The sequence below is a fragment of the Bubalus bubalis genome, chromosome 5 (assembly GCF_019923935.1).
Source record: "Bubalus bubalis isolate 160015118507 breed Murrah chromosome 5, NDDB_SH_1, whole genome shotgun sequence".
NCBI classification, from domain to species: Eukaryota; Metazoa; Chordata; class Mammalia; order Artiodactyla; family Bovidae; genus Bubalus; species Bubalus bubalis.
The window spans coordinates 86,794,087-86,818,694 of NC_059161.1; the positions used below are offsets into that span (position 1 = coordinate 86,794,087).

The window sequence follows — 24,608 nt, forward strand, 5'->3', positions numbered from 1 at the left end:
TTATTTTTACTAAGAAAGAAGCTTTAAAATGGCAATGTTTTATATATATATGTGGCTTTTTAAAGATAAAGGTATCTAGAACTAAGCAGTCAATAGAGGGTATGGCAATTTTACAGTCATCAAAGATAAGTGTTTAGGCCATTAAGTGAACACGTATTCGGGTACCAAGAAAGAGGGGAAAAGGGGACAGGGATAAAGAGATGCAACTTTCAACTGAGACAGCTTCCTTCAAGGAGCCTTCCAATTTTTTTGTTGTTTTGCATCTGCAGATACCTCTTTTTATTGTTACACTAAAATCCATTTATAGAAATTTTGCTTAACTGGTCTATGGGTCTTAGTTTTGTAGGTCTTAGTTACAAGGTTATACTTTCATCAAGGAACACAGCAGTTGTTTTACTGAAATTGAAATTGCTACCTGGACATTTCAGTAGAAAAAAAAAAAGGAGGGATGTAGTGATTGGTATTTTTTAAACTTTTTATTTTTTATTGGAGTATAGCTAATTAACAATCTTGTGATAGTTTCAGGTGGAGAGCAAAGGAACTCAGCCATGCATGTAGATGCATCTGCTCTCTCCCAAACCCTCCTCCCATCCAGGCTCCCACATAACACTGAGCAGAGTTCATTGTGCTGTACAGTAGGTCCTTGTTGGTTATCCATTTTAAATATAGCAGTGTGTACATGTTGTTTTCAAACTCCCTAACTATCCCTTCCTCCTGTTCTTCCCCCCTGGCAACCATAAGCTCATTCTTTAAGTCTGTTTTATAAATAAGTTCATTTGTATCATTTCTTTTTAGATTCCACATATAGGGATGTTATACAATATTTTTCCTTCTCTGTCTGACTTACTTCACCTCAGTATGACAATCTCTAGGTCCATCTGCTGCTGCTGCTGCTGCTGCTAAGTCGCTCCAGTCGTGTCTGACTCTGTGCGACCCCATAGATGGCAGCCCACCAGGCTCCTCCATCCCTAGGATTCTCCAGGCAAGAATACTGGAGTGGGTTGCCATTTCCTTCTCCAGTGCATGCATGCACGCTAAGTCGCTTCAGTCGGGTCCAACTCCATGCGACCCTATGGATAGCAGCCCACCAGGCTCCTCTGTCCACAGGATTCTCTAGGCAAGAATACCATGTTGCTGCAAATGGCATTCATTATTTTTAATGGCTGGGTAATATTCCATTGTATGTATGGACTATGTCTTCTTTATCCATTCCTCTGTCAGTGGACATTTAGATTGCTTCCATGTCTTGGCTACTGTAAACAGTGCTGCGGGTTTTCTAATTGCACTTCCATTTAAATCACATTAGGCTGAACATAGTCATGCAGCCAAAATTGATACAAGTCAGTCTTGGATGTGTAATATTTTAGCTGAGCACTTTGCTTCCCTGAATAACATTAATGTTTTGTTACATTTTGCAATAACACCTAAATGACAATCAACAGATAAATGGATAAAGAAGATGTGGTATATATATATGTAATATTTTATATAATTACATATATACATATACAATGGACTGTTACTCAGCCATAAAAGAATGAAATCATGCCATTAACAGCAATGTGTATGGACCTAGAGACTATCATGCTAAAGCGAAATGAGAAAGACGAATATTATAGAATAATGCTTATATGTGGAATCTAAAAAAATGATACAAATGAACTTCTTTACAAAACAGAAATAGACTCATAGACAAAAAAAAACAAAAAACTTATGATTACCAAAGATGGGGGAGGAGGTACAAATTAGGAATTTAGAATAATACATACACTCTACTGTATATAAAATAGATAACCAACAAGGACCTATACTATATAGCCCAGGGAACTCTAATCAGTATTCTGCAATAACCTATAAAGGGAAATAATCTGAAAAAGAATAGATATGTGTATATGTATAACTGAATCACTGCTATAAACACAAACACACTAACAGAGCATTGTAAATCAACTATATGTCAATGTAAAAAAATAAGAAAGAATGGAAGGATGAATATTGAGTGAGCAGTTAACAAGTTTCATTGTAGGTAAGCAGGATTTCATACACATGGAGATACACATGCACACACACACACACACACACACACATATTTGAATATACAAAGTAATGAGAGATTCCTTTGAGATTGTTGTAGGCTCTATACTAATAAACCTAGCCAGAGCAAAAAGAGGAACAGGGTCAGCTTCTTTTCTGTTTACATGGTAAGGGTTTCAAGAAATATTTTTGCTACTGACTTTACCATGGAGAATAGCATTATTGAATTTAGACACAATAAAACAAGATATTTTAATTTAGTCCAGTATATAGTAATAAAATAAATCAAAGCTTTAACTAGTCCTTGGCTCACCATCATGGTCCTATCTACATTTCCGTTCACGTTAAGTAATATTTCCCTCAAAATAGGAATGCTTTGAAACCGATGTACTTGTTTTTATATTCGTAGTTCATAAACAACACTTCTTGTTCCTTTAGACTTATCGCTATGGAAAACAATGAAATGAGGCCTGGGCTATTACAAAGCTTAGACACTAGATTTAGCATACTTGCCACATATTATAGAAACTTAATTGAACTCATTTTCATTTTTTTTCCCTTGTCTGCCTTCTCCACAGGCTATATATTGATGGTCCCTTTGGAAGTCCATTTGAAGAATCACTGAACTATGAGGTTAGCCTCTGCGTGGCTGGAGGCATTGGAGTCACTCCGTTTGCGTCAATCCTCAACACTCTGCTGTACGTCATTTTGATCCATTATATTAGTCCACATAGAGACCTGTCTATTTCAGACATCTCTTTTAGTAAGAAGTAATTCCTTACATAATTCTTCTACTTGTTCAAAACACTCTTATTTACCGATTGATAAGGGGAGTAAATGAGTGCTTCTCAATATGTGGTCTATGGTTTTCAGCATGTTCTCTTGTAAAATAACATCCGTATCACAATTATGCCTTACTCTGTCCTTTTCTTCTATTAAAGTCATTCCACTGGCCCCTATTTCTCTGCTTTCTCATCAGGGGTAAGTGGCATTACTAATTCATTTAGTCAACAAATATTTTTGACCATTTATGTGCTATTGATCTTATAGTTACTGTTAATGTGGCAATGACTGAGTAGTGTCTCTGCCCTTGAAAAGTTTACTTTCAAATAGGGCAGGCAAAATACAAGCCAGTGAAACATTCACAAAGAACATCATTTCAGAAAATATTAGAAGTGTGGTGAAGAGAAGAAAAATTAATGGGATATAGAAATAAAGGGTCAGGGTTATTGTAGAGGTATCATCAGGAAATCGTCTCTGAGGATATGACAAATGAGCACATCATTCCTGGGTCTGTTACTCAGCAGATATGTAACAGACTGAAGAATAGAAATTTCAGAAGTAAGATTGCTTAAGCAGAAATATACTTATTCAGTTATTTTAGTTTTGGTTTACAAGCAAAAATTAATTGACAGGGATTCTCATGAAACCACAAACAAAATGTATTCCATTCACTTTTCAAGAAAACACAATTTTCATTAAAAGTCTGTTTTATGAAGTACAAAAAAAGATAATAATTTGAAGTGATGTGTTTGAATGATATTTTGATTTTAAAACCTTGATATAAATTTGGGACTTTTGGGAGATTCTTAAAAAAATAACTATATTCCAAGCCAGAAATTAGTTGTTTCTGAAAACATATTGCAAGTTATTTGGACACCTAAAGTTTAAACAAGGGAATAATATTTTGTTAACCTCAAGCTTAGTTCATAATTATAAGGAGGAATCCAGACTTGGAATTGTGAATTGCTGGAATGCATTACATAGTAGGTGGTTGTGAAATCTCTTTCTTTAATGATTATTAAGAAGGGGATAAACAACCAGCTTTCCGGAATGGTTTTGGCTCATTTTGCCTGGAACCCAGGGCAAGATGAGCATTGGCGCCCTTCTGAGTAATAGAATTAACAGAAAAATAAGAAAACTTTTTTCCTGAGATGCAGAGCTGATCCAAGAGTAGAGTTTATTGCCTTCAAGTGGAAATGGGTAATATGCATATAGTATCCACAAACATGAACAGTTTAATTCATGGATTATATCTCTGACTTAGTATATTGCATTTTAAATTAATCTGAGAGTTAGAATAAGTCGTGTATCAGATACTAGAATGTAGATGACTGTTTTCTCTGTAGATTACTTACTAATGAGAAGCAAAATTTCAAGGATATAGGGATTCTTAATTCTTTTGCCATCATAATCAGTCCTGTGTTATTTCATTTTTAAAGGGATGACTGGAAACCATACAAGCTTAGAAGATTGTATTTTATTTGGGTATGCAGAGATATCCAGTCCTTCCGCTGGTTTGCAGACTTACTCTGTGTGTTGTATAACAAGGTAAAATTAGGTTTCTTTTTACTTTTGCAGTCTTTTAAATTTTAAAAGTAGCAATTTTATTTCAAATTATAAAAGTAATAGGTGCTCACTATAGAATAATATGCAGAGGAGTAAAAATATCCCTTAAGCTTAAAAAAAAAAACAGAGATAGAATCTTTTAATAATTTGGTGTACATCTTTTCAGATATTGGTATCTGTGAATTTGTATATCTAGGACATGTTTTAACATAGACTGTTTTAACATGGAAATGAATGCATATGGTTGGTAATACATGCATATCGAAAACATATTATGCAAATGTGAATGCAAATAGGATTGTGACTGAGGACAGATGGAAGAAAACATCTGCAGACAATTACTGTTACACTTTTCAGCCTTTATTCTCATAGTTTGTATCTCCAACTTCAATATTCCAAGTGGATCATCAGCCAACTTTTGGCCCAGTATACAGAATTTCAAAAAATCCCGAATTCTAAGCTGTATTCCTTCCAGAGATGAAAGCAGGCATTTTCATCTATCTTACCTGCAACTTTTACTTGTCTATTAATATATCTATTTTTTAAGTTATTCAGGTAATACATATATGCATCATTGCTACAGATTTTTGTAATCTACATGAAGCAACATCTCCTTCCAATCCACGTAACCAGATGTTACTCATGAGCATTCTGAAAATTCTATCATACTATTTGTATTGTTCTGCAAATTGCTTTTTTAAAGTGTATGTCTATCTAACCAGACACAAAAGGGCAAATATTGTGTGATTCCTTTTATATAAGGGACCTGGAGTAGTCTAATTCATAGAGACAGACAATAGAATGGTGGTTGCCAGAGGTTTCCCAGAGGGAAATGGGGTGTTACTGTTTAATGGATATAGAGTTTCAGTTTGGGAAGATGAAAAAATTATGGAAATGGATTGGTGATGATGGTTGCACAACCATATGAATATATTTAATGCTAATCAACTGTATACTTAAAAACAGCTAAAATGATCAATCTTATGCTATGTGTATTTTACCACAATTAAAAAAAAAGTGCAGATTCCTGGACTCACCAAGGGCCTGCTAAATCAGGAGAGAAAAAACAGAGAGATGAGAAGCCACTGAAAGGATTTGAGCAGACCGATATGATTGTAGGTCATCTTGAGAGGATATGTGAAAATACAATTCTCGGGGTACTGCAGCTTCCAGAGGAGCAGAAAATGAGTAATAAGTCAGGAAAGGAGATTAATCAGAGTGGCCAGTGAGGCGGTAGGAAACCAAGAGGTAGTAGTTCTGTACTTAAGGTTAAGAGAGGAGAAGCTTTCAAGAAGAGCATCATCACCACTTTCAAGTGTGTGTTTTCTTTGGATTAACGTCTAAAACTGGACTTCCTGAGTTGGAGGCTGTGAGGACTTCAGGAATGAATTTAAATTTGTAATAGGTACTGACAAAATGTCCCCCAAAGATGCTAAAACAATTTACATTTCCACCAAAGGATATAAGAGAAATTTATTCCAAACGTTATATTACCAATCTTTTACATTTCTAGTCATTTCTTAAACAAGGGGATCTCACTGTATTTTTCCTTGAAACAAATGAGATTGAACCTCTCTTCCTCTGCTTATCAACCACTTGTATTTCTTGATGGAGTTCCCATCTCTACCTTTGCCTGTTTTTCTAGATTAAAATTTTCTTTCTTGAAAAGATATAGAACTTATAATTGGATCCAAGAGCACCTTTAAATAATAGATGCTTTATAGGGCAAGTAGCAGAGCAGGAAAGGAATAAAGGAAATAAAAAATATATAAATGGCTGGATATTCAAAGTAGTTGAATCTTAAAATTTCTTCTCAAGTTTTTTGGTGGATATGTTTAATCCTTAGAAATCCATGGAATAAATAATATAAATGCTTAAAACTAGTGTAAACAATGGGGTGTTGATTATCTTCTACACACACCTCTGCACACCTGTTTTGATTTTTCAAGTCAAGTGTGTGTGTTTTAGTAGATACTGTTTTTTGTCTATAATGAGGGATAAGCTAAAATGGAGACATTGATATTTAAAATGTGTTATTTAAATCTGCATTCTTCTCTCTGGAGCCTGTGGGCACCGAACACGTTATTGATGCAGCAGTTATTGGTGTGATCTCAGAGCAGCATCCCGGGAGACATTTAAGACAAAAATCAGTGCAAGTCATGTGTTTTGTGAGGGGCTGTCCATTACTGGCACTTGGAAATTCCTCCATTCCTTCACAGTTAAGATTCGTGCACCCTGATTCAATTCCTAAAGGGCTTTAAAATGACTTTAGTGTTTGGATATAACTTGAGGCATCTGTGGCATGGAATATAATTATTATATTTTAAGAATATTATGGGTTCTGAGAATCATCACTTATCACTTTCAAAGTAAAATAGGTTTTTATTGGGATTTTATAATTTAGCATTGCCACCTATCAGAGAATGTGTAGTTTTAGTTCTGGAGGAAACCTGTGAGATGAGGTCATTGTCCTAATGAGGAAACTGGGGCCTGTGTAAGTTGAGTACCTCTCTAGAAGTCTCAGGGTCAGACAGTTATGGCAATAGAAACACGTCTCTTAGTCACCTGCCAGGTGCCCTTACTACTGTAAAGGGTGCCAGAGGGGTTCTATAACCTCACTTAGTCACTCTGTATTTGCAAAATAACTTTTTTTCATTCCTAAAACTTTGAGTTTGAGTCCCAATATATCCCTTAAAAATCATTATTTTCACGCTCTATAGAAACAGTTGTTGTTGAGTTACTAAGTCACGTCCAGCTCTTTGCAACCCCATGGATGGTAGCACACCCATCTCCTCTGTCCTCCACTATTTCCTGGAGTTTGCTCAAATTCGTGTTGAGTCAGTGCTGACATCCAACCATCTCACCCTCTCTTGCCTTCTTCTCCTCTTGCCCTCAGTCTTTCCCAGCATCAGTGTCTTTTCCAATGAGTTGCCTCTTCACACAGGTGGCCAAAGTATTGGAGCTTCAGCAATAGTCTTTCCAATGAATAATAGCAACAGTACTTGGAATCAGTTGGTTCATTTGCTGCAATAAGGTCCAGCAAAACTGTACCACCTCCAGCAAGCCTACTGTGCATACTGATGCTCAGTAATAGTTTGGCTGCTGCAAAAGTGCTGGTCTCTTCTAGGCCTTTCCTCAGATTCTACACATCAGATACTCATCTCTGTTCTCCAGAATGTACCATGGTTGTTGTGTTCCTTCCTTCTCCGGATTTTGATTTCTTTTCCTTCTCTTTAGCATTTCTTTGTTTTAGGGAGGTGAAAGGAGGCCCTAAGAAGAATAATATTTTTTTAAATGTAGATTTCACAACTCAGGATTCAGCCAGAGCAAGGCCAGGGTCATGAGCAGATTCATTTTGCCTTCTGGATGAAAGAAGCAATCTTGGTCAAAACCCTTTTACCCACTTTGTTGAATTCACTTTTCTTTGGATATTTTTCTTGGTCCATTTATTTTTCAAGATATCAAAGTGTTTGAGAGCTTTCCCAGATGCTTTTATTTTGCCACATACACTCCTTGCCTCATACATTTTTATATAAGGGAAATCAGTGCTGCATAGGAAGGAAGTAGGAACGATTCCATTCCTACCTTATTTGTTTTCATTTGTTTTGGTTTCTGTGATGCCTAGAAGGCATTTTGTGTATCACTTTTGACATTTTTGTAAAGAAAATCATGTTCTATCTGACTGAGATCTTGAGTAAAATTTAGAGACTCAGTGAATAAAATAAGTAAGTGAGAGGATTTAAAGGAATATTACTATAGTATTTAGCATATTTGATTTTGTGTCTATGAAGATAGCAGAACTAATCCCATCCATTTCCTTCATCATAACTAATTAAATCTGTCAGGGACAGGTTATTGATGTTAGAATGCCATGTATGTGGTACACGTATATGTGTGTGTGTATGCACATTTGCTCGTAGATGTTGGCTGTGGTAAGACCAGATACATCTTAACAGATTGCAGAATCACATATGTTAGGTTAGGAGAGAGTCTGTGAATACAGAACACAGTTTAATGTCTATTTACTTTTACGTCCTCTCAGTTTTGGCAAGAGAACAGACCTGATTATGTCAACATTCAGCTGTACCTCAGTCAGACAGATGGGATACAGGTATGTGACTGGATGTTATTGTAAATTAAACAAGTCTCTTGAGAACAGATGATTTACTGTAGGGGCTGTGCTGGAAGAAAATTTCTGCAGGTGGTTTGAAGAGACGTTTCCCAGAGGAAAGCCACTTTTGGAATGTATCCAGCAAACTCACAGCTCATCCTTGAAGTCAACCGTTTTCTGCCTTTCATCTGTCCTCACCTGGGACTGAAGTGGACCTTGGAGCTCATCTCTCTGCTTTTCACTGTCACCTCACCTAGAGATGAGAACACAAGTGAATAGTCTTGTGATTGTGTTCATCGAGGGGCGGTTTTACGTGGCAAGAGAAGATAAGGTCATACACAATTAAGCTTGTTTCTCTTAAAGGGAAACTAAAAAACGAAACATCCATCATGCATTATTTACTTCACTGCTGGACTCTGTATTGAGCATCTCATACACATTATCTCATGTGATTCCAACAGATTCAAGAGGTAAATGATATTGTGATCCCCATATCATAGATGAGGGAACACTATATAGACAACATTGAAGACATGTATAGCCGTATAAACCTGGGCATGAATGCTTTCACAAGTTTTATTGTTGTAGTTTCCATCATATATTTTCTGTAATTCTTTGAATGCAACATATGAATGCTTGTCTATTACTTCAAAACTAATTTACGCCTATTTTTTTAGTCAGATTTCTACCCTACTTGGTACGTAAAAACATTTTATTTTATACTGTCATGAAGCAAATCAGAAGCATTATGCCTCATGGTTTTGCAGTGATTAAGATATGAAGCATAAATTACATCTGGTTCTCAGTTTGTCTCTCTTGGGCTCGGACACTTTTCTTTCTCAATTGACTCTCTTTACCATCAATTCAGATCTAATACTCTTGTTAATTGCAAACAGCAGTCCATTAGAAGTTGTTTTTTGATAGATCCCAAATTTGCAGCTCTGCTGTATTAGACTGTCATGTTCAGGATCATTTCCCCAAATTTATGATGATAATTTGCAGTGTCTTACTCATATAATGAGCCAAATATGACAACTTTGCAGTACAAAAATGCTTCAACAAAGCTTATGTGTTGCGCCCCTTTGAGATGAGGCAATTAGAGTGCATTCTTTAGTGCTGCAGTCGCTTCCTTCTGAAGTCAGGGAAAGTCAGTCATTTGTACCAATGGTTTTCAAGAAGATAATGGATTTTAAAGGGAAAGAGGGAGGAAATGGTGCTTCTAAATGATTATACTTAATAGGTTGCCATTTGACACTTACATTCTTTATGTCACAGCAATTTGGTAGGAAGCCACAGCACCAGGAAAGATGATGTTATAGAAATGAATTATTTGCCCAATTCTGTGTCATATAAAGCATAGTGCTTTCTTTTTGGCAGAAGATAATTGGAGAAAAATATCAAGCACTGAATTCAAGACTTTTTATTGGACGTCCGCGGTGGAAACTTCTGTTTGATGAAATAGCAAAATGTAACAGAGGGTAAGTACTTTCCTCAAAAATTTTGACATGTGGTTAATGATCAAATTAAAATATTAAAGATTACTTAGTAATCGGTTTGAAAATTACAGAGTCACTTAAATACTCAATTATCACTACTGAAGATGGAAGCAAAGCAAGAACCACCTCAAGTATCTGTAATGCCAGATAATTAAAATTTGGCTTAAAGACAGTCTATAAAGTATTTATGAACCAAACTGTCATACCTACTTTTAAATTTGCATAAATCCCATAGCACAAATTAGGTCGTCATTGGGAAAGTTTTTGTAAATCACATTAGCAAACAAGGGAGCTCTTCAAATAGTTTTGATGCATTTAAAAATTAGATTTTTGGTATATTTTTACCAGAATGAATACATTTTCAAAAAACTGTTAGTTTTTAAAACTCTTAGAGATTTTAATATTTCTCTAAATCAGAAATATTTCCAAACATTTTTTCTTGGAAGCCATAATTCTATAAAAAAATCTTAGAGTTACGGGCTATATGTTTATGATCTGAAGAGATTACAGTTGAAAGAAAGCATTCATTTTTGGGTACAGACTAGGGAGCCTGTTTGGTAATCTATAAAATTACCATCAGATCAGATAGGTCACTCAGTCGTGTCCGACTCTTTGCTACCCCATGAATCGCAGCACGCCAGGCCTCCCTGTCCATCACCAACACCCGGAGTTCACTCAGACTTACGTCCATCGAGTCAGTGATGCCATCCAGCCATCTCATGCTCTGTCGTCCCCTTCTCCTCTTGCCCCCAATCCCTCCCAGCATCAGAGTCTTTTCCAATGAGTCAACTCTTCGCATGAGGTGGCCAAAGTACTGGAGTTTCAGCATTAGCATCATTCCTTCCAAAGAAATCCCAGGGCTGATCTCCTTCAGAATGGACTGGTTGGATCTCCTTGCAGTCCGAGAGACTCTCAAGAGTCTTCTCCAACACCACAGTTCAAAAGCATCAATTCTTCAGCGCTCAGCCTTCTTCACAGTCCAACTCTCACATCCATACATGACCACAAGAAAAACCATAGCCTTGACTAGATGGACCTTAGTTGGCAAAGTAATGTCTCTGCTTTTGAATATGCTATCTAGGTTGGTCATAACTTTCCTTCCAAGGAGTAAGAGTCTTTTAATTTCATGGCTGCAGTCACCATCTGCAGTGATTTTGGAGCCCCTGAAAATAAAGTCTGACACTGTTTCCACTGTTTCCCCATCTATTTCCCATGAAGTGATGGGACAGGATGCCATGATCTTCGTTTTCTGAATGTTGAGCTTTAAGCCAACTTTTCACTCTCCACTTTCACTTTCGTCAAGAGGCTTTTCAGTTCCTCTTCACTTTCTGCCATAAGGGTGGTGTCATCTGCATATCTGAGGTTATGGATATTTCTCCCGGCAATCTTGATTCCAGCTTGTGTTTCTTCCAGTCCAGCGTTTCTCATGATGTACAGGGCAATGATCTATACAAATTCTAAAAGCATTTTGAAAACCATATACACATTCACACATTTTAAAGTTGGCATTGAAAAAGTTTTATCAGAACTTTAAACAGTTCCAAAGGCTGCAATTTCTAACATATTGCAGATATTGATATTTTAAAATTAATATAACTTTTAACATATCTGCTGGAATCTAAATATCATAGTTTCTCGATACCAACCTCATATTTGTGCCTTTTGTAACTTTCATGGTCAGTTAGAAATTTTATATCACTCTTTTGTCTACTGGAACTAAAACTTCTATCCTGTCTAACCTGCAGAATTTTACCAAATTCAGTGTAATTTTGCACTTTAATGAATCATACTTTTGCTGGTAAGCTAAACATACTTATGCAATAAGAATGTATATAAATTGAAGATTTAATTTTTAAAATTTCCTGTGACTCTAAGGAATCAGTGATCATTTTTTTTACAATTATTAATATATAGTTGATTAATTCATAATTTTAAAGGTATATTTGATAAATATAAAAGGATATTTGATTTTAATTGAATGAGGCAGCCTGTCAGATGACAAGTTTTTTTTTTTAAACTGCAGTTTATAAATTTATGGATGAATATAATGTACTGAAATAATCTCTGATTTGTCATGGTGTTTTGGCAACACCTTCAGAGACTTTGTTTTAGGAATCATGGTTTGAAACCCCTTAAGCAAAATCTAAAAAGAAAAATAGTGACCCGTGTAATTCAGACTGCATCCATGTTTGAAAGCACTTCTGCATTTCCTTCCCTTTGTAAAATAACTGTGGGTTAAAGATGAAAGCAAAGATGGGCTTGATAAAGGACAGAAATGGTATGGACCTAAGAGAAGCAGAAGATAGTAAGAAGAGGTGTCAAGAATACACAGAAGAACTGTACGAAAAAGATCTTCATGACCCAGATAATCACGATGGTGTGATCCCTGACCTAGAGCCAGACATCCTGGAATGTGAAGTCAAGTGGGCCTTAGAAAGCATCACTACGAACAAAGCTAGTGGACGTTGATGAAATTCCAGTTGAGCTATTTCAAATCCTGAAAGATGATGCTGTGAAAGTGCTGCACTCAATATGCCAGCAAATTTGGAAAACTCAGCAGTGGCCACAGGACTGGAAAAGGTCAGTTTTCATTCCAATCCCAAAGAAAGGCAATGCCAAAGAATGCTCAAACTACCACACAATTGCACTCGTCTCACACACTAGTAAAGTAATGCTCAAAATTCTCCTAGCCAGGCTCCAGCAATATGTGAACCGTGAACTTCCAAATGTTCAAGCTGGTTTTAGAAAAGGCAGAGGAACCAGAGAAAAAATGGCCAACATCCGCTGGATCATTGAAAAAGCAAGAGAGTTCCAGAAAAACATCTCTTTCTGCTTTTGACTATGCCAAAGCCTTTGACTGTGTGGATCACAATAAACTGTGGAAAATTCTGAAAGAGATGGGAATACCAGACCACCTGATCTGCCTCTTGAGAAATCTGTATGCAGGTCAGGAAGCAACAGTTAGAACTGGACATGGAATAACAGACTGGTTCCAAATAGGAACAGGAGTACGTCAAGGCTGTATATTATCACCCTGTTTATTTAACTTATATGCAGAGTACATCATGAGAAACGCTGGGCTGGAGGAAGCACAAGCTGGAATCAAGATTGCTGGGAGAAATATCAATAACCTCAGATACGGAGATGACACCACCCTTATGGCAGAAAGTGAAGAGGAACTGAAAAGCCTCTTGATGAAAGTGAAAGTGGAGAGTGAAAAAGTTGGCTTAAAGCTCAACATTCAGAAAACGAAGATCATGGCATCTGGTCCCATCACTTTATGGGAAATAGATGGGGAAACAGTGTCAGACTTTATTTTGGGGGGCTCCAAAATCACTGCAGATGGTGACTGCAAGCCATGAAATTAAAAGACGTTTACTCCTTGGAAGGAAAGTTATGACCAACCTAGATAGCATATTCAAAAGCAGAGACATTACTTTGCCAACTAAGGTCCGTCTAGTCAAGGCAATGGTTTTTCCAGTGATCATGTATGGATGTGAGAGTAGGACTGTGAAGAAGGCTGAGCGCTGAAGAATTGATGCTTTTGAACTGTGGTGTTGGAGAAGACTCTTGAGAGTCCCTTGGACTGCAAGGAGATCCAACCAATCCATTCTGAAGGAGATCAGCCCTGGGATTTCTTTGGAAGGAATGATGCTAATGCTGAAACTCCAGTACTTTGGCCACCTCATGCGAAGAGTTGACTCATTGGAAAAGACTCTGATGCTGGGAGGGATTGGGGGCAAGAGGAGAAGGGGACGACAGAGGATGAGATGGCTGGATGGCATCACTGACTCGATGGACGTAAGTCTGAGTGAACTCCGGGTGTTGGTGATGGACAGGGAGGCCTGGCGTGCTGTGATTCATGGGGTCACAAAGAGTCAGATAATGACTGAGCGACTGAACTGAACTGAACTGAAAGATGAAAGCATTTTTTAGAAAGCAGAGGTCCTGTGTAATACACAGGGTTCTAGTTAAAGGTGAAGTATCAGATAAAGAAAAAAGTCAACTCATTTTGTTAATATTCTTTCCATTCTTTCTTCAAAATCACCCACCTTAGATGAGATAATCTTCTCATACTCACCTGAGTCTTCCCATGCACCACAGACTCCTTCCCTAATGACATTTCAGTTCAGTTCACTTTAATTGCTTAGTCCTGTCCAACTCTTTGTGGCCCAGTGGACTGTAGCATACCAAGCTTCCCTGTCCATCACCAACTCCCGGAGATTGCTCAAATTCATGTCTATTGAGTTGGCGATGCCATCCAACCATCTCATTCTCTGTCATCCCCTTCTCCTCTTGCCTTCAATCTTTCCTAGCATCAGGGTCTTTTCTAATGAGTCAGCTCTTCGCATCAGGTGGCCAAAGTATTGGAGTTTCAGCTTCAGCATCAATCCTTCCAATGAATATTCAGGACTGATTTCCTTTACAGTTGATTGCTTTGATCTCCTTGCTGTCCAAGGGACTCTCAAGAGTCTTCTTCAACACCACAGTTGAAAAGCAGCAATTCTTCGGTGCTCAGCTTTCTTTATGGTCCAACTCTCACATCCATACATGACTACTGGAAAAACCATAGCTTTGATTAGACGGGCCTTGTCAGCAAAGTGTTGTCTCTGCTTTTTAATATTCTGTCTAGGTTGGTCATAGTTTTGCCTTCAAGGAGCAAGCGTCTTTTAATTTCATGGCTGCAGTCACCATCTGCAGTGATTTTGGAGCCCAAGAAAATAAAGTCTGTCACTGTTTCTATTGTTTCCCCATCTATTTGCCATGAAGAGATGGGACTAGATGCCGTGATCTTTGTTTTTTAGAATGTTGAGTTTTAAGCCAGGTCTTTCACTCTCTTCTTTCACTTTAATCCAGATGCTTTTTAGGTCCTCTTTGCTTTCTGCCATAAGGGTGGTGTCATCTGCATATCTGAGGTTATTGATATTTCCCCCAGCAATCTTGATTCCAGCTCATGCTTCATCCAGCCCGGCATTTCAAAAGATGTACTCTGCACTCCAGTACTCTTGCCTAGAAAATCCCATGGACGGAGGAACCTGCTAGGCTGCAGTCCATGGGGTCGCAAAGAGTCGGACATGACTGAATGGCTTCACTTTCACTTTTCACTTTCCACTTTCACGCATTGTAAAAAGGAAATGGCAACCCACTCCAGTATTCTCGCCTAGAGAATCCCAGGGATGGGGAAGCCTGGCAGGCTGCCATCTATGGGGTCGCACAGAGTCGGACACAACTGAAATGACTTAGCAGCAGCAGCACTCTGCCTGTAAGTTAAATAAGCAGGGTGACAATATACAGCCTTAATGTACACCTTCAGACAAGCATTCTTTTATTTTCATAGTCTAGTGCTGAAAACCTGGATAGTTTGTTTCCTTGTTTTGCTCGTTCAGCTCAATTCTAAAACCAAACCCCAAAACAGTAGAGGGCGATTTGCAAGAAATTACACTGGGATTTTTGGTTTCTTTGGTTAGTTCTGCAGAGTTCTGCTTTGTTATGCTATTCATATTGCAAGGGATTTTGTATGTTTGTTCCTTTGTTTGTTCATTTTCATAAAAAAAACAAAGCTGGTTTGAGAAGAGCAAGTGTGTACCACGTACTGTTGATGCAACGGTATTAATGCAACACTTTCACTTTGTGTTTTTGCTTGGGACAGGCACTTAAAATGTATTATTTTTTGAAAGGTTTTTGTGTAGCATTACTAGGACAAGAATGGATCAACATCTTAAGGGCTCATTAACTGGAAAAAGGCACTATTTAAATAGAAGTCTGCATTTTAGATGTAAAATTTTGGTTTACTTCATTGACATAAATTCCTGAGAGAGTATAAAGAAGTAAAAATAGAGAAGAGAGAAATATAAATTTGCACAAATGTTTGAGAGTGGTCTCTACCTTGTATGTCTTTCTAAAAATAAGTTATTACACCTGAGATTCAGTTTCCTATTGTTTATAATAAAAATGTATGTCATATCTTAACTTAGTTGCATGTACACATCATGCAAAGGGGGAGATAAATAATTAACTTTATGTGAGTTTTGAAGTAGAGAAAACTCTTCTGTGATTGCATGAAATGTCTGAGACGTATCTATATTTTACTACTTAATGATATTTTGAAATAAAACAAATTAAGTGTACCTAGGTTTGGTCTGTGACATTTGCTCCTGTGTTCCTGAGTCATGTCACTCAAACTTCCTGAATCTGTAATACAAGGAGTGAATAATCTCTCAGTTCAGTCAGTTCAGTAGGAGTAAATAAACTTTCATTATATGAGATCATATGATTTAATAATGCATGGAAAACAAGTGTTGGTATGATAGGAAAATATTCACAAATATGTTGAACATTTATGGAACTAGTTGCCAACATCTGTCCCCAAACAACATTGTCTGCTGATAACTAAGTTTGTCTCTACCCATCTCTACAAAATTTTTGTAGGTAAATCTCTAGATGGTTGTTGGATTGCAGTAACCTAGTGAAAATTTGTGCAAATGAATTATAAAGATAAATTGTAGATCTTGAAAAGGTGTACGATGTCATTGTTAGTGAAAGTGACATGGGGAAACCCTTCAAATAACACAAAGATCTCCTAGAGTTATACTGCTTAACAATTGGATGACAAGATTTTTTTTAAAAAATCATATATGGTGCTTTAAGAATAATGTTTCTGTTGTGAAGTATTTAAGATAAGCCTTTAGGAAATCTGCAAAATTTGAAAATCTAAATCTACATTTGCCTATGAAAGCCAAGAAAGCAAATGGTATCTTCTCGTCATAATGCAGTGTTGGCAGAGACTATATACAAATTGTATACAAACAGAGACTGTCTCAAAAATGAGACAAAATGTTTCATTCCCCTTTCATCTTAATGACAACTATACTATTACTGTTTTTTTGGTGATTATATTTTTCCAGTAGTACAGTTTTATTCATTTTAAGTAATCCATTGTGTCTAGCCCTGGTTTTAATAGTAACCTACATTTTATCAAGTATAAGAATTTATTTTCATACTTTTTTTTTATTATTTTCTTTCTTCTGCTCCTTTGGGTTTAATTAGCTCTTCTTTTACTAGTCACTTTAAGATGGAACCATAGCTCACTGATTTTAGATCTTTGTCTTTTTATAATAAAAATGTTTAGTACTATGAATTTCCCTCTAAACACCACTTTAGCTACATACCAAAATTTTAATGTGTTTTATTTTTATCTTTACATACATCAAAATGTTTCTAAGTTTTTCATGTGGTTTCCTTCTGTCCCACTGGTTATTTATTTGTTTTTGAAATCTGCATTTGTTTGTTTATTTTCGGCGGTGTGTGGGCTTTTCTCCAGTAGTCGTGTGTGGGTTTCTCTTTGTGGTGGCTTCTCTTGTTGCAAACATGGGCTGTAGCGTGCTGAGGCTTCGGTCATTTCAACATGTAAGCTCAGTAGTTCTGGCTCTGGATTAAAATATTGTTCATTTGTCAGCTTTACTGAGAAATAATTGACATACAGTTGTGTACAGTATAACAGTTGGATATCTATCTGTTGCAAAATGACTACCAAAATAAAGTTAGTTAACATATCACCTCACATAATTACAAAGTTTATGTGGGGAGAACTTTTAAGATCTACTATAGTGTTACTAACTATAGTCACCATGCTGTCCCTTACATCTAGAACTTACTCCTCTTACAGCAATAAGTTTGTAACCCTTTGTCCTTCTTCACTCACCCTCGACCTCCCCCACCTGCCTCTGGCAACCTCCGACCTGCTTTCTGTCAGTTTGGGGTTTTTAGATTCCACAGATGAGTGAGATCATACAGTATTTGTCTTTCTTTGTCTGATTTATTTTACTCATCATGATGCCCTCACGTTTCATCCATGCTTTTGCAAATAGTAAGATTTTCTTATTTTTTATAGCTCAATTTTATTTCGGTGTGTGTGTGTATCACATCACATCACAGTTTTCTTTGCCCATTCATCCATCTGTGGACACTAAGGTTGTCTCCGTGTCTTGACTGTTCTAGATAATACTGCCATAAACATAGGGATGCAGGTAATACTTAATACAAGTGATTTCCTTTTCTATGAATACATGCACAGTAGAGGGATTGTTGTATCATATGACAGTTTTATTTTTAATTTTTTTTGAGAAACTGCCAAACGATTTTCCATATGGGTTATATCAATTTACATTCTCAGAAGTGTACAAAGATTTCCTTTTCTCCACATCCAGGCCAACATTTGCCTCTTATAAAAATGTCTATTCAGTTCTTCTACCTATTTTTTAATTGTGTTATTTGTTTTTTGACATTTTATGAGCTATTCATATATTTTAAATATTGACCTTTTATCAGTCACATCATTTGCAATCATTTTCTCCCATTCAGTGGGCTATCTTTTCATTTTGTCAACAGTATCCTTTGCTGGGCAGGAGCATGTAACTTTATATGGCCCCATTTATTTTTTTAATTAATTAATTTATTTTGATTGTAGGGTAATTACTTTACAATATTGTAGTGGCTTTTGCCATACATTGGCATGAATCAGCCATGGGTGTACAAGTGTCCCCCTGTCCAGAGCCCTCCACCCACCTCCCTCCCCATCCCACCCCTCAGGGTCCTCCCAGGGCACCAGCCCTGCTGCCTCCTGCATGGAACCTGACCTGGCGATCTGTTTCACATATGGTAACATACGTGTTTCAATGGTATTCTCTCAAATCATCCCAGCCTCGCCTTCTCCCACAAAGTCCAAAAGTCTGTTCTTTACATCTGTGTCTCTTTTGCTGTCTTGCATATAGGGTCATCATTACCATCTTTCTAAATTGCATATATATGTGTTAATATACTGTATTTGGTGTTTTCCTTTCTGACTTACTTCACTCTGTGTAATAGGCTCCAGTTTCATCCACCTCATTAGCACTGATTCAAATGCATTCTTTTTAATAGCTGAGTAATAGTCCATTGTGTATCTGTACCACAGCTTTCTTATCCATTCGTCTGCCAGTGGACATCTAGGTTGCTTCCATGTCCTAGCTTTTGTAAACAGTGCTGCGATGAACATTGGCGTACACGTGTCTCTTTTTATTCTGGTTTCCTCAGTGTGTATGCCCAGCAGTGGGATTGCTGGGTCATAAGGCAGTTCTATTTCCAGTTTTTTAAGGAATCTCCACACTGTTCTCCATAGTGGCTGGACTAGTTTCTATTCCCACCAACAGTGTAAGAGGGTTCCCTTTTCTCCACATCCTCTCCAGCATTTATTTTTTGTAGACTTTTTGATAGCAGCCATTCTGACTGGCATGAGATGGTACCTCATTGTGGATTTGATTTGCATTTCTCTGATAATGAGTGATGTTGAAGATCTTTTCATGTGTTTGTTAGTATATGGCCCCATTTATTTTTACTCTTGTTTCCTTTGCCTTAGGATACGGATCCAAAAACATGTTCAGTTCAGTTCAGTTCAGTCACTCAGTCGTGTCCGACTCTGCGATCCCATGAATTGCAGCACGCCAGGCCTCCCTGTCCATCACCAACTCCCAGAGTTCACTCAGACTCACGTGCAAAAACATGTTACTGTGATTTATATCAAAGAATGTACTGCGTATTTTTTGTAGGAGTTTTATGGTTTCCAGTCTTATATTTAGGTCTTTCATCTGAGATGATTTTTGTGTGGGGTTTGAGAAGTGGCTCTAATTTCATTCTTTTTACATGTAACTGAACAGTTTTCCGAATACCACAAACCAAATTCAGCAATACATTAAAAGGAGTATACCCCATCACCAAGTGGGATTTATCTGAGGGATACAAGTATGGTTTAATAACTTTATATCTTGTATGGTTGGTATATCATAAACCAACGTGAAACTACATTAAAAAATTGAAGAATAAAAATCATATCATCTCAATAGATGCAGAAAACCTTTTGACAAAATTCAGCATCATTCAGTGAATTCAGTATCATTCAACATACTCTTCAAAAGATAAAATCTCTTCAAAAGTGGATAAAGAGGGAACATAATTTAACACACTAACCCTATATGATAAGCCTGCAGCTAATATCTTACTCAGTGGTGAAAAGCTAAAAGCATTTCCTCTCATTGGATTCTGATTATTATTATTTATTTTTGCTAGTAAATTATATGAATTTCTTCTATATTTTATATATTTCAGACATGTAGTTTGTAAATATGTTTTCCCATTCCCTACCTTGCCTTTTTATTTTGTTGGTCATTTGTTTTACTGTGCAGAAGCTTTTTAATTTAATGTAATCCCGCTTGTTTATTTTTGGCTTTGTTGCTTGCATTTTTGTTGTCAGTTTCACCAGAAATTATTTGGTGTCAGAAATTATTGCCAATACCCCTGTCAAAGAGTTTTTCCCCTGTGTTCCTTCAAACATTTAATAGTTTAAGGTCTTGATGAAAGTGAAAGAAGAGAGTGAAAAACTTGTCTTAAAACTCAACATTCAGAAAACTAAGATCATGGCATCCGGTCCCATCACTTAATGGCAAATAGATGGGGAAACAATGGAAACAGTGAGAGACTTTATTTTGGGGTGCTCCAGAATCACTGCAGATGGTGACTGCAGCCATGAAATTAAAAGACACATGCTCCTTGAAAGAAAAGCTATGACCAACCTAAACAGCATATTAAAAAGCAGAGACATCACTTTGCCAACAAAGGTCCATCTAGTCAAAGCTATGGTTTTTCCAGTAGTCATGTATGAATGTGAAAGTTCGACTATAAAGAAAGCTGAGCACCAAAGAATTGATACTTTTGAACTGTGGTGTTGGAGAAGACTCTTGAGAGTCCTTTGGACTGCAAGGAGATCCAACCTGTCAATCCTAAAGGAAATCAGTCCTGAATATTCATTGGAAGGACTGATGCTGAGGTTGAAACTCCAATACTTTGGCCACCTGGTCAGCTCCAAAGAGCTGACTCATTGGAAAAGACCCTGATGCTGGGAAAGATTAAATACAGGAGGACAAGGGAACGACAGAGGATGAGATGCTTGGATGGCATCACCGACACGATGGACCTGAGTTTGTGTAGGCTCCGGGAGTTGGTGATGGACAGGGAGGCCTGGTGTGCTGCAGTCCATGGGGTCACAGAGTCAGACACGACTGAGTGACTGAACTGAAGGTCCTGGAGTCAAGTCTTTGATTTCTTGAGAGTTAATTTTTGGGGTAGTATGAAATAGGGTGCAATTCCATTCTTTTACATGTGAGTATCCAGTCTTCCCAACACTGTGTATTGAAGAGACTGTCTTCCTCTTTGAGTATTCTGGCTTCCATGAATTGAGTTATAGTCAGGGCTCCCCAGGTAGCTCAGCTGGTAAAGAATCCACCTGCAATGCAGGAGACCCGGCTTCAATTCCTAGGTTGGGAAGATCCCCTGGAGAAGGGCACGGCTACCCATTCCAGTATTCTGGCCTGGAGAATTCCATGGACTCTATGGGGTTGCAAAGAGTGGGACATGAGTGAGCAACTTTGACTTTCCAACAGTTTACCTTTGCTTTCTATTTATCTCATTTGTCTTTTCTCCTTTCTTTACTTTCTTTTCAATTTAGTACTTTTTTATGATTCCATTTTTTTCTCCTGTAGTGGCACACTAGCCTTACTTCTCTGTTTGACTTTAGTTACTTTCCTAAGGAATTTTTTCCCAAGTTGTAATCCTTGAACATAACTTGGAAACTTGTTGGAAAAACAAATTATTAGAGCTGTATCCAAGATCTGCTGAATCAGAGCATCTAGGAATAGGGCCTTGCTGTCTGTGGTCTGTGAAATATCTTAGGTGATGCTAATGAAGTTGATATTGGAGAAGCATTTCTGTAGCTTTATATTGTATAGCATTAGCTTATCATGCTATGCTATGCTATGCTAAGTCACTTCAGTCGTGTCCGACTCTGTGTGACCCCATAGATGGCAGCCCACCAGGCTCTCCCATCCCTGGGATTCTCCAGGCAAGAACACTGGAGTGGGTTGCCATTTCTTTCTCCAGTGCATGAAAGTGAAAAGAGGAAGTGAAGTCGCTCAGATGTGTCCGACTGTTAGCGACCCCATGGACTGCAGCCCGCCAGGCTCCTCTGTCCATGGGATTTTCCAGGCAAGAGTACTGGAGTGGGGTGCCATTGCCTTCTCCGTAGCTTATCATAGTGTATTTCAAACAATATTATCCCACCTCATGTACTTCCATCTCTCTACATCTCTTTGGCTTTTGTTCTTACTCATCTTTCTTCTACATATACTATAAATGCCATAATTTATTACTACTTTTTTTTAAATATCAATTATATTTTAAAGAGATTAAAAATTAGACAAAATATTCAGTACTTATTTACAGATTCACCATTTATGGTGTCCTTCATAGCTTTGGGTAGATTTACATTTCTTTTTTTTTTGAGCTGCATACAAATTGTTTTATTTCATAATATATTTACTCTAAAATGTCATGCCTACAATGGTTTTTGATTACAATTCAGTTTTTAAATTTATTTTTATTGGAGTGTAGTTGATTTACAATGTTGTGTTACTTTCTGCTGTAGATTTACATTTCTATATGATTTCTGATGAATTCCATTTATATACCTTAAAGGGCTAATTCACTGGTGATAAATTCCCTTACCTTCTGTTAGAAAAGTTTGTATGTCTTTAATCTTGAAAATTACAGTACTTTTGTTTGGTATAGAATTTGCTTGAGATAGAATAGTTGACCTTATTTGGTCTTTCAGCACTTTGAAGATTTCACTTCATAGCCTCTGACTTAACACAGTTTGTGACAAGAAGTCTATCCTTCATCTCCTTCACCTTTTACTTATTATTTGTAAATGTGTCTCCACCCCTACCTCTGCCAGCTGCTTTCATGTTGTTCTCTCTGTAACTGATTTTCAGAGTTTCATTTGTTGCCTATAATGTTGTGTGTATGTGCCTGTGTGTATGTGGATATCCTCCTTCAGTTCAGTTCAGTTCAGTCGCTCAGTCATGTCCGACTCTTTGTGACCCCATGAATCGCACCATGCCAGGCCTCCCTGTCCATCACCAACTCCTGGAGTTCACCCAGACTCACGTCCATCGAGTCAGTGATACCATCCAGCCATCTCATCCTCTGTCATCCCCTTCTCCTCTTGCCCCCAATCCCTCCCAGCATCAGAGTCTTTTCCAATGAGTCAACTCTTCGCATGAGGTGGCCAAAGTACTGGAGTTTTAGCTTTAGCATCAGTCTTTCCAAAGAACCCCCAGGACTGATCTTTAGAATGGACTGGTTGGATCTCCTTGCAGTCCAAGGGACTCTCAAGAGTCTTCTCCAACACCACAGTTCAAAAGCGTCAATTCTTCGGCGCTCAGCCTTCTTCACAGTCCAACTCTCACATCCATACATGACTACTGGAAAAACCATAGCCTTGACTAGACAGACCTTTGCTGGCAAAGTAATGTCTCTCCTTAGGGTTCATTAGATCATTGGATTTGTTTGTTTTATCAAATTTGCAAAAATTTTGGCAATTATTTCTTCATTTTTTTTCTTTCCTTTCTGTCTTACTTATCTTGAGACTATGATAACATATATGAAAGATTGCCTGGTATTGTCCCTTTTGACCTTGAGGCTCCCATTTACTTTTCAGCCCAATTTTTGTTCTTTCTGTGCATCCATTTGTATAGATTCTGCTGCTGTATCTTCAGGTTTGCTTATCTTTTCTTCTTTAGTGCATATTCTTCTGTTAACCCATTAGTTAACCCATAGTATATTTATCATTTTAAATTTACATTTAATCTCTAGAATTTCCATTTAGGCCTTTAAAAAATCTTTTTCCTTTCTCATCAAGCTGATGCTTAACCTTAAACATATGAAGCATGTTTCTCATCACTGTTTCAATGACCGTATCTGGTAATCCCATCATTTCTGTCATTTTTGTCCTGATCATTTTTGACTGATCTTTTCTTCTTTATTAGTTTGCTAGGCCTTCCATAATAAAATTCCACAGGGTTGATGGATTAAATAAGTTTACATTCTCACCATTCTGGGAACTGAAATTTAAGGTAATAGCAGGAAACAGTGACAGACTTTATTTTGGGGGGCTCCAAAATCACTGCAGGTGGTTCCTGCAGACAAGAAATTAAAAGACGCTTGCTCTTTGAAAGAAAAGCTGTGAGAAACATAGCGTATTAAAAAACAGAGACATTGCTTTGCCAACAAAGGTCCGTATAGTCAAAGCTATAGTTTTCCAGTAGTCATGTATGGATATGAGAGCTGGACCATAAAGAAGGCTGAACACCGAAGAATTGCTGCTTTTGAACTGTGGTGTTGGAGAAGACTCTTGAGAGTCCCTTGGACTGCAAGGAAATCAAACCAGTCAATTGTAAAGGAAATTAGTCCTGAATATTCATTGGAAGGACTGATGCTGAAGCTGAAGCTTCAATACTTTGGCCTCCCAATGTGAAGAGCTGACTCATTGGAAAAGACCCTTATGCTGGGAAAGATTGAAGGCAGAAGGAGAAGGGGACAACAGAGGATGAGAGGGTTGGATGGCATCATTGACTCAATGGACATAAATTTCAGCAGGCTCCTGGAGATGGTGAGGGACAGGGAGGCCTGGCGTGCTGCAGTACATGGAATCCCAAAGAGTCAGACATGACTAAGCAACTGAACAACAAAAA

General features: G+C 37.5%; 1 protein-coding gene across 5 annotated transcripts in view; it reads left to right on the top strand.

Annotated features, from left to right (window-relative positions):
- NOX4 (NADPH oxidase 4) overlaps positions 1-24,608 on the top strand; it is a 185,948-nt gene that overhangs the window by 155,735 nt on the left and 5,605 nt on the right. For 4 of the 5 annotated variants that reach the window (XM_044943413.1, XM_044943414.1, XM_006075176.4 and 1 more), the window contains 4 exons: positions 2,613-2,732; positions 4,257-4,365; positions 8,426-8,494; positions 9,872-9,972. In XM_044943413.1, coding sequence (XP_044799348.1) covers positions 2,613-2,732; positions 4,257-4,365; positions 8,426-8,494; positions 9,872-9,972 — 399 coding nt within the window. The remainder of the gene's footprint in view (positions 1-2,612; positions 2,733-4,256; positions 4,366-8,425; positions 8,495-9,871; positions 9,973-24,608) is intronic. The other variant, XM_044943411.2, reaches the window with a different exon arrangement.